At 53.3% G+C, this 17,595-nt stretch overlaps 1 protein-coding gene across 6 annotated transcripts in view; it reads right to left on the bottom strand.

Moving 5' to 3' along the window:
- The window catches only part of ACSL6 (acyl-CoA synthetase long chain family member 6), a 60,972-nt gene extending 46,234 nt beyond the window's left edge, over positions 1-14,738 (bottom strand). For 3 of the 6 annotated variants that reach the window (XM_047878864.1, XM_047878870.1, XM_047878855.1), the window contains exon 1: positions 14,605-14,738. In XM_047878864.1, the coding sequence (XP_047734820.1) occupies positions 14,605-14,653 (49 nt within the window). In that variant the 5' untranslated portion in view covers positions 14,654-14,738. Of the gene's footprint in view, positions 1-5,291; positions 5,370-12,471; positions 12,554-13,777; positions 13,892-14,604 lie in introns of those variants that run through there. The other 3 variants (XM_047878878.1, XM_047878898.1, XM_047878886.1) reach the window with 3 other exon arrangements.
- Positions 14,739-17,595: the final 2,857 nt, after the last annotated feature.

Consider the following 17,595-nt stretch of genomic DNA (forward strand, 5'->3'; position numbering starts at 1 on the left):
GGGTGGGCTCGGAGCTCATTGACATTTCCTCTAATGGGCTGAACTGGTTCAATGGGCTGAGAAGCCTCTGACAAGCCTTAACAGCTCAGCTGTACTGTCCCCCCAAATTTTAGAAAGAACCCTACAGTCCCTAGTCCTCGGCCATTGCTCATGGGCCCTGAGCTACAGCAGAACGTGGGTATCTGCAGCATTCGCTGATATCCACGGAGCACAGCCCAGAATGGCCATCCATCCATCCACCCACCCAACCCCCATTCACTCAGCAGACCCTCACATGGTCACCGCTCTCATCTAGATCAGTGCTGGACCCTGGGACAAGCCAGATGTGGGCCTGCCCTCCTCCTGGGCGACTCATGAAGGAGCGGACAGGGCTGTGCAGTGTGGTCTGGGCTGTGATTAGGCATGGGGAGCCAGAGAAGGTGCTCGGCACAGGCATGGGGAGTCAGGACAGGCTTCTGGCAGGGAGTCATACTGATGTTGAGATGGAAAGATGAAGAGGAAAGGATGTCCTGAACAGAGGGAAGCAAACGTACAGAAGCTGGAGCTGACAGAGAGCAGAGAGCACTTAGCCAACTGAATATTCCACTCAGCAAATAAGGTCTGAGCCCAAGAAATCTTGTACAAAGGTCAATGTCACAAGTCTAAGAGGCTGGCCTCCTAGATATGCAAGTTCTCAGAAGTCACCAAAGTATCACAGGCCCCAGGAGAGGGAAGAACAGAACTTGTCTAAACTTGCTGAATTCCTGGTGTCCAGGAAGCCCTTGCCGAAGATGGGAACACACAGACTCCACAGAAGAAGGTACTTGCCATCCACAGATACAGAGGGGGCAACTAGGGAAGCCAGGATCCAGGGCCCAGACCACAGCCTCCCATACCACTACCCCATCCCTGTCAACATTGGACCATCATATCCACACCTGTGCCCTCATTTGCAGTGGGGTTGAACCCACAGGTAACCACCTCCAGACCTGCTCAGAAAGGCCCAGGCCCAGGCTGCAGGGGAAGGAGGCAGCACAAGGCCACCAGAGCCTATGAAGCGGCATCAGGCAGTCAGGCCCCTTCGCTTCTTCTTCACTGTGCACACAGTAGGGGTGGGTCCCTCAGACCGTCTTCTCCTGGCTGGGACCTTCTCTCTAGATAACCCATTTGCCTGGGGCAATGGAGGGTGGTGGAGAAAGGGCTTGACTACCCACTCCTCCTCAGGCTCCTACTTAGGTACCCACCCTTAAGGAAGCATCTGAAGTGAATGTAGCAACTCTGGCCCTGAGGCTGGGCCTGCACCCCTCCCCGCTGGGTAGCAACCAAGGGAATCAGTGGTGCACATATCATGCTCCTAGGCTTGCTGACCTTCTCAGACATTCAGGGCTGCCTGCGTATACCCTTAGATTCCCTGCAGACCTGGGAGCTACTGCAGGGCAGAGCTGCAAATCCAGGTCTTCTGAGGACATGGGCCTGAGAGCCAACCCACGCCACCAAACCCTTCGCATGGGGGCAGGGTAGAGTCAAGGCCTGGGGTCTGGTCTCATTTCATTATTTCAAAGGGCCTTGGCCTCCTCTGACCTTTACTCTCTCTCCATTAAGCTAGGGTGGGGTTTGGTGGTCCCTGGGATCCCAACAAGAACTGCCTCTTCCCATACCCCAGGAGGCTCTCCTGGTGGCAGCAGCATAGGATGTGGGATGGGGGTGGGCTGGGCAGCACCCAACGGAATCAGTAGTGCACTGTTGCCAAGTGAGTGTTTGTAAATATTCAGCTGGCAGGAGGACCGCGCCCTCGGCACAAAGTAGTCTCCTCTCCCCCAACATATCCTATACCTCTTTGTCCTCTGGCACAGAACAGTTCAGGACCCCAAGTGGTGGCACAGGCTAGGGGACTGAGAGTCCCCCCCCACCCCTCCCCTCCTTGTACCATGTTCTCCACTGATTTGGGGCACATGGAAGGTGGGTGGTGAGTGGCATAGCTGTCAAAGCCCAGGAAGGGGAAGAATAGGAGGAAAGAAACCCTGGTGGGAAGCATATTGGCACCAAGGTGGCAGGGTGGCAGGGGTAGAGCCCCAAGGCACAGTCCCTGTTGGAGATGGCCCTGAGGACCTTGGCTCAGATCCAAGAACCCTCGGCAGACCCAGCCTCCTAACTGCAGCACTCTAGACCTTCACAAGCTACCTAGATGGCTCTGTCAGGGCCACCTCCTAAACACCTCTCAAAGCTGACTGCTCCTCTTCACCCCCACAGCTCATGGCTTGGTCCAGCTACCACTAAGTGCAGTTCAGATTCCCACACCAGTCTCCTCATAGGCATCCCTGCTTTTAACCAGTGCTTACACTGATACCAAGGTTATCTTCCTGGTACACAGATAGGACCATGTCATGCTACTACTCAAAAACCTTCTCTGGCTCCCTACCACCTTAGGACAAAAGTCCAAACTCATCACGCCAGTACTGAGGGACTTCATGACTCTCAGATTCTTTCCTCCCCTTTAAATCATTCAGGTTCCCTCTGCATCCACCCGGAGTGGGCTGGGAGTTCTTGCAATGGGGTTCTGGGTCTCTGATGGTGGGCAAGCACAAGGCAAGCCACCATATCATTAAAGAACATCCTTAACTCTCAAAGAAAGGCTTCAAAAAGAAAATCACAACCTCTCCCAGGGCCCAGGGTCCCCAGAAAACAATCTAGGGAGAGGGCCCAAAGGTAAGTTCTGGTGCTGCACTGACCTGGTCTGAACCTTGACTCAGACTCTTGATAGCTGTATGACCTTGGACAAGTCACTTTATCCCTCTGGGCCTCTGCTCAAACAAGCCAATGGATAGACAGAGAGTGTGGTGCCAATCACACAGTAAATGAAACACTCAGTAGACAGTAGTTAGCTAACGCGGTTACTCCATCTCTTTGCCAGCCAGAAGGGCTCAAAGATAACTTGCAAAAGTACATGCATTTATACCCTACCTTTCCAGAGGGCTCCTGGCACTGGGGAGGCGGCTGAACTGGTCCCACTAGTACCAGCCTCCCTTTATAAAGGGTATGTGGGGCTCAGGGAGAGAGCTTACCACATCTTGAGCAAGGCACAAAAGTGGCGAAGGCCCTGCCCCAAGTGTGCCCTCCTGGGGACAGCGGATGGCAACAGCCGCCTGCTCTGAGAAGCCGGGTGGTGGTGGAGGCGTTAGCAGTGGTGGCAGAGGCTCCCTGGCGGCCGTGGGAGCAGGTCTGGCAGGACCTGGGTACAGAACAGCTCTATGAGGAGCTGCTGCCCCCCCCCTCCCCTTCATCTGCACATTGGGCAGCACTGGCTCAGATCAGCTTAGAGCCAAGCAACCCGCCTTAACCCCCACTCTGCCAGGTTTCCAGAGCTCTGTTCACCGCTTCTCCCCCACCTCCACTCTGTCTTCAGTCCTGGATGGGAGTTTGCCAAATGGGTTGCTTAAGGACAAAGCCTCTTTACACATCCATCCGTGACACCGATTAGGGGCCAGAGCCTCAGCCAGGGGCTGGGGACCTGCAGCCAACGTGACTGGCAGAGGTAGTAGGAAGTAGTGGGGAGTGGGGTGGGGATGCCAGATGTCCGGCTGAGAGAGGCATCTAGAAGCCCAGGAGACTCCACCGCCAGCCCCTCCCAGGGACTGTCTCCACTCCCTGACCCCACAAGGTCACAACCTGTCTACCTGGGGAGAGGAAGGAAACTGGTCACAGTCCCAGATATAACACCTGCTCAGAGATGCTCTGGACACTCTGGACCAAGGATCAGGGTCAGGAGGTCTCTTCTGAAAGACCCTAGTCCAGCACACCAGCCCCTCCTTAATGACTGCCCTTAGAGACACTGTTTCCTGGTTTGCCAGGGACTAGCCATCCTGGAGCCAGAATCCACACCCAGGCCTGTTGGAACCAAAGCTGATCTCTGACATCTCTCAGCACCTCTGGCAGACAGACTGGGACCAGAGGTCCCACAGACTCCCAGGGCCTCACTCCTGCAAGGTTTGTCTCCGTGGGGTTGGGGGGAAGGGGTCAGGTATGGCCATTCTTCACTCCTATTTTGGTGACCAGCATGTGGCTGGGCACACAGTAGCAACATGGTGGCCCCTGCTGAAGAGTAAAAGACAAGTCCAGGCCACAGTGGCCAGCTCACCACCCTCCAGGCCCTACCCAGAACAGGTGATTCCGAGTCTGCCAAGATGGACCCAGTGTCTACCCAAATCCGACCTACCTCCTCAGCAGCAGGACAGTCCCATGCCACAGTCCAGTGCTCTGAGCTCCCTTTTAAGGGGCTGTGTGCACAACTTGCCTGGTGAGTCTAGAGTTCACAGACCTTGCAACACTTTGCCTGCGGCTGATGGAGCCTCTATTGCCCTCCCCACCACGTGGGGCAGGCCCTGAGGGGAAGTTCTTCCCGCCTCAGTAGCCCCCACCTAGAATCTGGCAGGTGCCTATCTCAGCCCGCAGGTCCCATCCTCCTCCAATCCACCTGGAAGAAGCTTTAAAATACATACACAAATGCCTGAGGACCCAAGTTCTGTTCACAAAGCTCCTACCTCATCCTTCTTAGCAGGATCCCTACGTTTCTCTAGTCATCTTCAGAGATGTTTTAAAACAAGACAAAATCTTCATTTAAATGCCTCTCAGGGCAGCTTTCAGAGCAGGAAATTCAGCGGCCATGACCAAGGTCCTGGCTGATGGAAAGCCACACAGGGTGCTGGGGACACAGTCACAGCAGCAGTTCCATCCCAGGAAGTTTGTGGCCCCATCACTAGGTTAAGAAAAGCACAGATCTTACCATAACCTGCGCGGCCCTGACACGCAGACACGCAAACACAGCAGCCCACCCTTGGCCCACGTATCTACCCGGTCCTCACAGATATTCATGCCTATCTCTACTATGTGAGGCTTTCTCTCCATCTTCCTCTTGGGTTTTAATTAGACTCACAGAACCACAGATGATTGGGGCAGAGATGGGGCCCAGGGCCTCCCCAACCGGGGAAGTGCCAGGGGAGACACACTGCACATCCCCCAAGAGGCTAGGATGCAGGTTGCTGGGTTACACAGCAACTCACCTGCCGAGCTTCCCCAGGGAGCCTGATTATAGCTCCGAAGGCTCAATTTAAGCCCTTTCGATGTGGAAAAGTCCACCTACAGTTGGCTGTGCCTGACCGCTGAGCAGGGCCACCACCTGTACCTGCTAGCCCGGACTCACCGTGAACATGCCTCCCTTTAGCAATTCATTCAGTGCGGGAAACAGCCTTCACTGCCCTCTGATACCTCCCCACCTTCCTCCCACCATGCCGGCACCTTTAAAGAATCCCACTCACCCTAAGCCCTGGTCAGGGAACATGGGCCCACATTCCTGACGACAACACCAGGAAGCCAGGCTCAAACAACACTTTCAGGAACTTAAAAATACAAATAACCTTGAGGACAGAGGAGCGAACAGAAACACAGTGTCTTTCACAAGCTCTGAGATAAACGTTGTCCTTACCACGAATCGGGCACAACTAAAATTTCAGAGCAAAGAGGGGGCATCAGAGGCTAAAACTGGCAGAAGTCCCTATGGAAATATTTACCGAGTATGATAACCAGGGCCGATGGTGTGGATGAGCCTCAGCCTCATTGCCCTTCCTTCCACACCAAGCCCTGGGACAGCAGGCAGGACTCGGGGATGCTGGTGAGGATCATGAGCACTGCACAGGCAGAGGGACACCCCCTGGCCAGGCCCCACCGTACAGGAAGCCAAATCCTGTGGCTGCAACATGATCCTTTCCCCTCCCAGACAGTCCGTGTTAGGACTGCCAGTGTTCTGGCTTCAGGAGCAGTGATCCATTTCCATCACCGGCCCACGCTGAGGACATACTGTGAACCCAACAGGTTCAAGCTCAGAAAGGGACCAGAGGCCACTCCTGGCAGGGCCAGGGTCTTAGGGCTCACTGCAGATGGCCGCGGCCCAGGATGTGACCTCCTCCAACGGGGGTTCTGCTAAGATAGGGTTGTGGGAACTGAGGTGGGGGGATAAGAGAGGGATTTGCTCACCTGCTTGTTCGCTCAGGAGCACTCAGGGACCCTGCTCAGGAACGAATGCACAAAAGACAGGACCTGAGGCACATCCTTAGTCAGGAATAGGGAGGAAGGTGGGAATTGGGAGCAAATGTAAAGGAGTGTTCTGAGAAGGGGATAGACTGATAAAAGTGGGTTGGTAAGTTGCAGAAACAGCCTGTAAGATTTTGAGGCTCCTAGGAAAGTGGCAGGAGTCTGGTTGCATTGAGGAAAGGGGCAGGAAGCTGAGGCTGGGAGGATAGCATTTAGCTGCAGAAGAAAAAAGACTTGGTGCTTGTATATAAGCCTCATGCCTCAGTGTCACAACCATCAGCTAAGAGAACCCACCAGCTCCTAGTAACCTGGGGTTTTAAGATGCATAAGTGCCCCCCACCAGGCAAGCTGTACCCCTAGAACTCTGCTAAAGGGGCTGCTACTGTAGCCAGGAGCCAACAAGACTCCATTCCAACCATTCTAAGTGTCACTGTTTTTTCACAGAACAGACAATAAGCAGAGAAGAGAGAGTTTTGCCTTTGGTTAAAAGTAAATTTTCTGGAAAATTTGATAAATAGCTTAATTTTCTGGCTCCCCCATATTATGACAAAGTTTCTCTTCGGAATGCCACAAAAAGAAACAAATCCACGTTTCACTTAGTTCAGTGGAAGGCTATGCCTGTCAGTGGGACCTTGCCACTTCCTGATTCATCCCTCTGGAGGTCAGGGTCACACAGCAGCTGTCTCTCACTGCCCTAGGGCTGCAAGGTCCTGTTGTTGGCCACTGAGAGCCACTGGTGTCCACAGGGTTAATATCAGGGCTCAAGTGGCCCAGCCCTCAGCTGGGCAGGAGCATTGAGAACTCAGGCCTCCTTTTCAAGGCCAGGATGAATGGGGAATATGCAAATGCCCGCCTCCTGAGGAGTGCAGGGGAGGGCCTGGTGCTGTATCTTTCCACTCTGGGCCTGTCACATGAAAGGGTGTGTATTCCTGCGGCTGGCTCCGGGCGCCAGACTGGGGCTGTTCTCACCAGAAAACAAAAATCTCTTTCAGACCAAGCGAAAACGAGGCCCTGGCTGGTCCAGGAAGGCTGTTGGACGTTGTTCACACTGACCCACCGAGAGCAACCATCACTTGGATTCTCACTGAACCCGCCACCTTTCCAGATGGAGCCAGAGGCCTCTGTGGCCCCAGGGAAAGAAAGCACTGTGTTGGGTCAAAGTGGGTGGCACCAAGAAGTAGGATTGGCTCCTTCTGAGGATCTGTTCGTTTTGCCCCCTTTCAAAAATAGAAATGGCTGGATCTAAGGTCACCGCCTTTTATATATGAGGGAACTTTGGTAATTTTCATAGTGTTGATGATTAAACATGGAGAAAGAAAAGGGAAGAAAAATGTAATGGTACACAAAAGAACTTGCAGTGCCCAGAAAGGACTTTTAAGAATGGAGGCCGCGTGCATCCTCTGCCCGCCTCACCAGGAACTGCTGCCACACTGCCCTCAAACTGTGGGTAGGGTTTACGGTAACCCAGAGCCCAGCGTGCGAGATCACAAGCTTCTGAGACACTCCAAGGCTTGGACTCCATCCTCAACAGAGGCCCCATGACAAGATCAGACATCAATTTTGTTCAGACTTCCAGAGGCCAGAAGAGCTGCTTTTCTGACACCTGGGGGTCACCAGGAGCTGTCCATTAACCAGAGTACAAACCTAGTACCTTATGAAGTAGGGATGCTACTCAGACTCCCATTAACAGGAGACAGTGACACAGGGAGACCTCAAACACACACATGGTGGTTTAGCCTGAGAGGAAATCTAGGACAAAAACACTTGAGGAACTGATTCAGAACCAACAGGAGGTCTGGTGGCTGCTCTGCTGATTCCCTGCAAGCCAATGGAAACAGGCCTGGTCAGCTTCTCAGCCCAAAGAAAATGCCCATCTCTGATGAACATCCATTGCTGTTCCCTCCTCAGGTCTTACGTCTGTAAGTTGGGGCCAACAGTACCCCCATGAAGCCAAGAGGCCAGGCATGTCTGTGAGTGTTCAGGGAGCTACCCCGAGGGGAACAGGAGGTCAGAGGAAGGAGAGGAGCAGGAGGGGAAAGGACACTTCAGTACAGATGGAAAGGGTGCTTCATGGGTCTCAGCCTTCCCTGATGTCTGACCTGTGGCAAGGGATAGGGACATATGTACACACACCTCTCACCAGCCCACTGGCCAGGAAAAGGCCTGCCCTCCCTTTCTCTCCATCACTCCAAGATGAGCTATGCTTGTGGGGAGAGACTGTAGGCAGGGTGGGGGGCTGAGTAAGGGTGAGTTGAGGGCATCTCCAAGAGAACCATGTCCAACCCATCTGCTAGAAGGCACTATCACTGTTAACACTGAAGCTTGGCAGACACTAAGCAGGGTCCTGGGGTTTAGGTGGCTTCATGCAACCTCAGCTCTAGGGGCCATAGCAAAGGGGCCAGAAGCACTGCCCTTTCCAAAGTTAAGGATTCACTGAAGGTCTGGATGGGTCCCGGTGAGTCCCCCTTCTCCGTGTTGTTAACTGGCTTCATCTCATTGGCCTCTAGAGCCTCGCCATCCAGCCTGTGGCCAACTTCCCTGTCCAACCTTACTGGCAGGCCCATATTTTATCCTGCTTCCCAGTCTCTGACTGACCTCACTGTCCCTCCCAGTGGCTCTTATGCCTATTCGACAGAATCTGCAGTCACTGCCCAGAATGGTCTATAGCCAAGGCTGGGCCAGGGATTAGTGGTCAGAAGGACGCTGACTGGAGATAGTTAGCCCCAGCAGCAATCCACATGCTGGAGGGTACCAAAGGGCCTTGTAGCAGGGCTGAGTCCTGGTTGGTCCCTTGGGATCCACCTCCTGTACTGGTGGGCCAGGCTGGTGTAGTGCACTGGGAGTAGGGTGGGATGCCTGGTGTTGGTTAGTGGGCTTGGTCCCAGAGCTGCCCGTTTGACCTGGGCCTGCCTGTCCTCTCTCTTTCCTCCAATAATCATCAATCACTGGGTCTGTTCCTAGCCCCAAAAGGTGTCATTCCAGATTTGCTTGTCCCTGGGTCTGAAAACAGAGATGCTGATTGTTCCCTCACTGGTACTATCCTGGCCTGGCTTCTTGCTCTAAAGCCCCAGAAGACATCTATCTCAGAATGCAGGCCTGAACGGGCAGATGGCAAATCAGAAGCCAGCACCCCACCCTCCCCCACAACTATTCTCCATAGACAACCCCAGCCAAACACCTGAACTAGCTGTCAGGAAAGGAAAGATGTTCCTGGGAAGAGCAAGTAGGTAGGTACAGGTGGGACTTTTTGGGATCTAAAAATCCTTCAGGCTCTGAGATTACAGGTTAGGTCTCAGAACAGATAGCTCAGTTTGGTTCAGAATTTGTCCCAACCCACTTCCCATCTTTCCATTTCTGCCTGTCACAGACCCCAAGCCTCACATGAATCAAAAGCCACAAAAAGGAACAAGGTCTGGGAATGACTACACCCACCATGAGCTCCCAGAGCATCCAAGCCTTGGTGGGAGACCAGCCTGGGCATCCTGAAGGACACTCCAAGGGCCCAAAGTAGCATTCCTGAAGCCCAATGGGTGGCTAGGACGATTCTGGCCATGCCAATGCAGGAAATGGGGCCATCACACCAGACCATCAAGTGAGCTGAGGACCCTGATTAAGTCCTCCTGTCCGCTCTACTTGGTCAGAGCTCCCACCCTACTGGAACTCTAAGGAAACAAAATACCTCACCCTTAGAGAAGAATATCTTCCAGAAAATCAATCGCCTGCAGGTATGGGTTTGGTCCTTCCCTCCTTCCTTTAGCAAAAACTTTTGGAGCACCACCTTCTGTTCTGGGTTCTTAGCACTAACGGTTCCCCCGTGAAGGCTGACCTGTCCTGTCTGCGAGGAGTTCATGCCTGCTTTCCCCTACTGTTTCTATCACACTTGCATCATCCCCAGTTGGCACCTAGTAAAAGCACACACAAGATCTATTATTTGCTAATTGATTTGTGGTAAGAGAATGGCTTATAAAACACATCATTATTAAAATAAATTATTCTCATGGAATTCTTCATATTATTCATTTATGCAGTAAACAACAGCTCACACTGTGCCTGGCCCCAGACTGGGGCACAGAGAGAAGAAACTCTGGCCCTGCCCTCTAGGAGATCATACTATAGGTGGCCCAAAACTGCAGCTCAGTGGGAGAGGTGCCACTAGCCATGGCTTGTAGATGTGCAGGGGTAGTGTCACCTTGGCCACCCACATGTCCAGTTTGGGCTATGTTTCCTTGAAGCAGCCACTGTACAGAACAAAGCCCAGGATGCCTGGCTTGGTATTCTAGGGCCTGCAGAACCCAGCCCTGATGACCTCACTCGCCAAGCCGAGTTTGGCCACAGTCACTCCTATGACCAGTCTTTCCTCAGACTAGTCCTTCTGCCTGGAATGCCTTGTTTCCCTACTCCCTTTCTGCACATCAGAACCCTGCACCTGCTTTAAGGAAGGCCTAGCTTGAATTAACATTTAAAGGGCCCTTTCCTATGTGCCAGCCCCTGCTCTCAGCACTTTATGTCTGTCCTCTCTTCAAACCCTCCCCCTTCCAAGGACCACTCCCTTACTTGTGCCCACGGACAAGTCTGCTGGAGGGCTCATGCCCTGGCTGCTCAGGCCTGATGGTTCCTCCCTGGACTGGAAGTCTGAGGGTATGGTCTGGCTCATAGCTCTTAGGAGTTGCTTCACCCCTGAACCTCCCTGAGTCTCACTGCGTCATTTTTTAAATGGGGATAACAGCACCACAGTGTTGTGGGGAAGATTAAAGGAAAGGTTAGGGAATTGTAGAACACAGGGCTTGACACATGGTAGGTGCTCAGGGAAACAGCAGTCAAATCAGCACGTTTGCAACACTTCCCCCCACAAAAACAACCCCCTCCCAAATTCCATAAATATGTGAGTGCCTACTATGTGCCACGCTAATCACATGGCTAATTACAAAGTGCAGCTTGTGTTATACAAATGCCTATAACTTTTGCCTCTTTTTGCAAACAAGCCAGAGCCTCATGCTCACTTATTCTGCTTGATGTATGTATGGAATAGTCCTGGGTCCCATCTGGGCCTGAAGCTGAGCCAAAGTCAGCCTTCTGAAGGTCAATCTAAGGGCCCTTGTAATCACATGGGAGAGGAAACCAGCCAGAGCTGAAAGGCCCAGTTCTGCCGCCCTCTGGTGTTGGTGTGCTGTCACTGGTATGACTCTTGTATCCTACCACAGGCTGGGGAGGATAAGGTGCTGAGGTGAGAATTCTCCTACAGAGCAGTGCATCATGTGTAAATCCAAATTTTCTTTTGTGAGCATGCCCTCAGCTGTTCTGCCTGGAGCCCCACAATATTTACAGGTCCTAAGTGCCTTCTTGGGCCCCCTATAATGGCCCCAGATCTCTTATCAGTCCTCTATACTACTGGGAGCCTGGAATCAGTGGGGGAAGATTTGATGGGGTTGAACTGAGCCAAGCTGTGCAAGCCTGCACCTTCCTTGGACACTTACAGCCAGATGGCTGCCACACCAGTCTCTGCCACCAGAGCCAGCCCTCATTCCCCAAGGCCACAGCTGAGGCTTCCTACTTTCCCCTCCAGGAGCCCAGCCTCAACCTGAGCCACATCTAATCTCATCCAAACCATCAACAGCCTCTCTGCACCCTACCAGCCTCCATTCTCCCCCTGCTGGCACAGCCTGGCCAGTGCACCTGAACAGGGAGCTTCTCTACAGGCTAAAGAAACCTCCTTTCCTCCAGAATCTCCAGCTATCCAGACTCCATCTTTCTCCCACAATCTAGGCCCCCTAGGCACAAGGCTCTGAAGACCCACTCCTCTATAATTCTTCTTGCACATCTTTGCTGACCTGATGTTCTCTACCTGCCTCTGACAAACACCCCTCTATGCCACAGAAGCCTATTAAGATGTCACCAATGGTCAGGCACATGGTTGAGCAGAACAGACCTTGTCTATTCTGACATGGTGCTGCATCAACCTAGAGGAAGGGACACCCTTTCAGAAATTCATCCACTAAGTGGGGTACCTCTTTCTGCTTTGCCCAGTGGTGCCGGATGGCCAGGCAGAAATGGCAATCCATTGCTCCCACAGTCCTGAGAACTCATGACACTGAAAGCAACGAGGTTTTCCCAGGCCAGGCATAGCATCTGACTCAGGCTGGATCTATTTAATTTGTTTCCTTGTTTACTACTCAACACACAGGTGGGACCTGGGCTGGCCCAGGACTCAGTACTGGCCTCTCCAGTGCGGAATAGGAAAGATGCAGCTCTTGCTCTCCTAGGGCTCAGAGCACAAGGCTGCCTCCCCCAGATGGAAAGTTCTTCCTCCAGGTGTCTTCCTCCTACCTTTTCACATTATCTCCTCCCTGCAGCCCCTTGTAGGCAGTCCTTGTCTCCTTAGAGCCAGAATGGGTGGCAAAAAGCACATACCTCTACTAAAGAGTGACATCAGCTTGAGGGTCCTCTCCTCTTTCTAGCTGAGCCAAAGGGATCTGACAGCTTCCTAGGAACCCTGGAGATCACAAGGCCGAATGTATTGTCAGTCTTAGCCTAGGAGTTTCCTCTCTCCCCACAGAAAAGCTGGGGACTAGGCAAAGTACCAAGCACGGTGGACACATGATCTGGGAGTACCCTAACATGATTGTGGGATGCTCCATCCAGTGATCACTACTTAGTCACTCACTCTGGTGCCAAATATGGCATCTTTGAGGAATTTCCTGTTTTGCATTGAGGAGCTTGCCCTCTATAGAAGCAGCTGCCACCTGTACCAAGAGTCACCTTCCCTGACCACTCCAGGGCCTCTGTACAGTCATTCAGAGAGGCATGTGACCACTTTGGGAAATACTCCACAATGATGTAGGACAGAAGATCAGTTTGAGTCAATGTCTGCCGAACCCCAATTTCAGACAAGGACCCAACACTGTAAGGGGCTTTTTCTCAAAGGCTGCTGATTACTCCCAACACATGTGGCCCTGTAGTCTCCAGATATCTTCTTGCAGCTGCAGGAGACCAAGGTTCCATGGCTTGGTGAGGGCCTACTAAGGGTAAAGCAAAGGGTCCTGGCACTAGGGAAAGGCTTGGAGACCATCACTCAGTAAATGGTGGCTGTCGCTATCACCATCATCATCCTCATCATTATTTTGGTAACTCCTGCCCCTGACCCGTGAGTCCAGCTCCGGCTCCGACCTTGCCTGCTAGATGAGCACATCAGGCCCAGAGTGGCCCTGCATGGCCTGTCCTCAGACACCAACAGACAGAAGGAGCTTAGGGAGCTGAAGGGATTAGAGAGGCCTCACTCACTCCCCGGCTCAGGGGAAGTGTCCCCGTGGCCCAACTGAGGGCAATGGGGGGGGGGGGGTCGGTGATCACCTGGCCCACCAACCAAGTTTCAGGCCTTATACCACCATGCACTTAGCAATGATTGATCAATTAAAGCCTCACATCAAATCCCACTCTGCCAGATATTATCCATGTGACACTGGGCAAGTCAATTACCTCTGAGCCTCAGTTAGAAAGGGAAAGTGCCACCAAACTCCTTGTATTTGCTATGAATATTAAATAGTACATGTAAAGTTTCAGGTAAGGATTTCAAAATGGTTGGATTCCCCTTCTTTGGCTCAAAAAGAACCTTATGACCTCTGAAGCTGCAGTTTGAATGTTAATTAACATTCACAGAGTATTCACTTTAGACTAGGTCCCTTTTAAGGCAAGTTTAAGTTTCAAACACTTCACATACCTTATCAGGCTTAAATCTGCACATGGGCAGTCCGATGTGGAGACCCTTTAGTGGTATTATACCCTGGAGGAACCCAACGCTCTCAGAGGGGACTGGCTGGTGCAGGCAGCAGAACTGGTGGATGAACGGGCCTGTGGTGAGACCCCAGGTGTGTGTAGGGGGGTGAGGGGAGTGCTGGGCAGGGATTCACAGGGGGTCCTTACTGCTTCCTAAGAGAATGTAGGGGCGAGGAGCTCACTCCTGTGAGGGGGAGGGGAAAGGCCCAGGAGCAGTGGGGACACAAGCAGTGGGTAGAGCTGAGGAATCAGGTAAACACCTCCGTTACAGAAATCTAGTTAAGATTTCTGGCTCAAGGGTGGGCAGTGAGGGGTCTTGAGGAGACCCCTGACCACGATCAGAAGCCCCAGGACAGTGCTGGTTATGTCGCTGACTTGCGGCAAAACGTCAGGCACCAACAACCTCTGTTTCTGGACACTAGGGATGGGCAAGGATGCCCTACGTGTCCCTTGCGGTACGAGTGGGCTCGGCCTAGTCTTGATCACCGGTGGTGCTCCCTTAAGGGGAGAGGGTGCGAGAACCCGAGGGAGGCTGTTGTGATGTCCTGAGAGCCAGGTCCCTCATTTCCGAACATCTAGCTGCTTCCCAAACCCCGACCCAGAGCCCGCCAGAATTTGGGGGTGGGGAGACGACCTGGGAGGCCAGGGTGGCGAGAGAGACTTGAAGGGACTGCTCAGAGGCCGAGACTGGGAGCTCACCTCCACCCGGAGCCAAGACCCTACAGCGCGCGGGGGATGGGGGTCTGGGACGAGGACAGAATGGGGACTTACCCGCGAATAGCCAGAGGGAGCCCCCGGAGACGAGGAAGAAGGTCAGCATGTCGATCAGCGGGGCCCGGCCTGGCCCTGCACGGCCTCCTCGGCCGCAGCCCCGCAGCCCCGCAGCCCCAGCAGTCGCCTTGCTGCCGCCGCCGCCGCCGCCGCCGGGTATTTTTAGCCCCCGCCCCCCGGCTCCGCAGCGCCCCCCCTCTCCGCGCCGCTGCGGAGTCTTGGCGGGAGGGGGAGGGCGCGGCGCGCGCTCGGCACCGGAGCCCCCCAGGCCGCCTTGCAACCTGCCGAGTCCCAGGCGCCCCCAGCGCTCAGAGCCTCTTCGGAACCGCCGAGGCCCGGGAGGGGGAGGGGCCGGCCGCAGCGCAGACCAGCCCTCTGCGCCCCCGCCCCCAACGTCAGGACTAGGCGTTCTGGGGAAACGGGCAGAAGAGGGGCGCACGGGAGACGAGGGGCGGAGCGTGAACCGCGCTCACCCCACAGCTGCGCGACCCTTTCTCCGCGTGCCCCTGCCTTTGATTGCTGGGCAGGCTTGGGTGGCAGAGGGGTTGCAGTCACCTGTTCTAGGAGGCACGCTGCCTGTGGGCCGGTTCCCGCTGACGCGGACGCCTCCCAGGACCCAAGTTTATAGACACCAGGAGCCCATGGGTGCCAAGTTCGCAAGCCAGAGAAGAGAGAGGTGGTCCGTGTAGGCTCTGGCAAACGAATTTCTAGGCCTGATTAGGGCCCAAATCAGATCTTGGGAACCCCAGACTTCAGATCTTCCCTTCTGGGAAGGTTGAATCTGAGGCCACCCAAGGTCACAGGAGGCTCCATGTAGTCACAACCTGCCACCTGGGTCACAGGAGGTCACAGGAAACCACATGGAATCACAGGTGTTTCTTGAATACACAGGCAGTCATGGTCTTCATACATACCTATTTATGGCACATGAGGTCTCAAGAAGCCCCCCATAGCTACAGGGAATGGCTACACAGCCACCCACAGCCACATATGGCCACTTTACTGGCTGAGGGGTTGGACACCTTCTGTTTCAGTGTCTGGGATGGAAAGAGGAAGCCCAGTTGTACCTTCTTTTGAAAGAATAACTAGAATAAATTTAGATATCCTGGTGGGTCCTACACCTACACCTGGATTTCAGGGTCACCTCCTCCCAACACTCTTGCTGTTCTTAAATGTGCATGTCCCACCAGGCTTCCAGCACCGAGGACAGCGCTCAAGCAGCCCAGTCCAGAATATATGCAACCCTCCCAGGCCAGGCACTAGCTGACCCAGGGAGAAAAGGGTAGAAAACCAGAGAACAGAGATCAGGTGGCAGAGAATGGAAGAGCCAGAGGTCTCTTCAGACCCACCAGAGACCACCTGCCCTATGTGCGCATGTGCTCAACAACTTAGCCATTAGGGTGTGAATTTGTACAGGGGCCTGTACCTGCAGTACCAGTATATGGCATATGTCTGCCCAGGCCTGTCCATAGACACCTGTAGGTGAAAGTGTACATATGTGTGCCTCTGAGACAATTCCCAGATTTACAGTAGGATCTTCCACCATCCCCATAGCAGGATCTGGACTCCTGGTAGAGATGCTCCTGCTGGAACTCAGGCACAACCTGGCAGGGACTTTGATGGAATCTCTCATGCTCCAGGTTTGGAAGGCTCCTCCAAGAGGATGTCACATGGCTATCAGAATCTCGCACCCCCCGCCCCTCCAAAATCCCACTGGCAGCAGACTAACTGAAGCCCTGCTGGTGCTCATAAGGAAACCTAAGGGGAACCAGAAGGCTGGGCAACAAGAAAGTATCTCTCCAGATCAGATTAGTCTAGAGAGATCGTCAGACAATTTCTCCATAGGGCAGGGGGCCAACAAAGAACTTCTCTGTAGAGCAGGAGGCCCAGAAGACATGCCGCTAGCCCCAGGCTCAGCCTTCCTCTACAACACTCAGCTGCAGAAGTGCTCCAGTCCCTTGCATGGCTCCTGACAGCCTCTTCTCCAGAGTGATGTCATGGGACACATTTAGTCTGGCCTCCTGCAGGATGTCGCATCCAGTTACTCTTCTACAGATGTCTCTGCTACTTGTGAATATTTTAATTCAAAAAGATGTGCTTGAGCTGTGACAGATTACAGCTTAACTGAGTATTTTTCAAGGATGGCCTATTTCCACCTACTCCTTGAGAGGTGGGGATTCGAAGACCATGGGCCTGGCTGTGGGATCATGGCCAGGTATCTTTCCTCTTTAGGCTTATTCCTGCCACTGGCTACAGACACTTGTTCTTTTCTGTCTTTGGTTCCAGAGATCTCTTTCCCCCTCTGTGGGTGGATATCTATGGACCTTCTGTGAACTTCAGCAGTTGTGACACTGAGGCATCCAGATTGCATGGGTAGCAGCCATGGAACTCAGCAGGAGGGGACCCAGGGCCCAGAGATACCAAGGACAGCCTGGAGGACACTTGGACTTCTCTGTTAGTAAGATCAGCCACAGTAGTGGTCAGCTCGGTTCACATCTATCTCCTCCCAGATCAGCACCTCTGACAGAGCAGGCAGGTGGGATCCTGATCATGTTTTCAAATCCTGGCACAGGGTCTGATCCAGAGAATACAGAGAACAGTATATTCTTCAACAGAAGACTGAAGTCCAGCGAGCAGAAATTTGCCTCAGGTCACAGAGCAATTCTGGTCTCCAGACTCTCATTCATCCACCCATCCATCCATCCATTCATTCATTCATTCATTCATTCATTCAGCTAATGTTCACTAGTATATATTTGGCCCCCTACTTGGAACCAAAGAGAGAAAAAAAGTCAAAAAGGAAGCACAGGTGATGAGCAGTCCAAGTGGTGAATGTGAAGACACACATTTAATCCTAGCCTAACCCAGGGGAGATATCCTGAAGGAGGAAATATTCCAGAGGGGCCTTAAATCTTGCCAGACATCAAAGTGGAGCAAAAGACACCACTTCCAGTCCTTGCTGTAGTTCTGCCATGCTGTGCAGTCCTGGGC

This window comes from Prionailurus viverrinus, chromosome A1 (genome assembly GCF_022837055.1).
Source record: "Prionailurus viverrinus isolate Anna chromosome A1, UM_Priviv_1.0, whole genome shotgun sequence".
In the NCBI taxonomy this organism is placed as follows: Eukaryota; Metazoa; Chordata; class Mammalia; order Carnivora; family Felidae; genus Prionailurus; species Prionailurus viverrinus.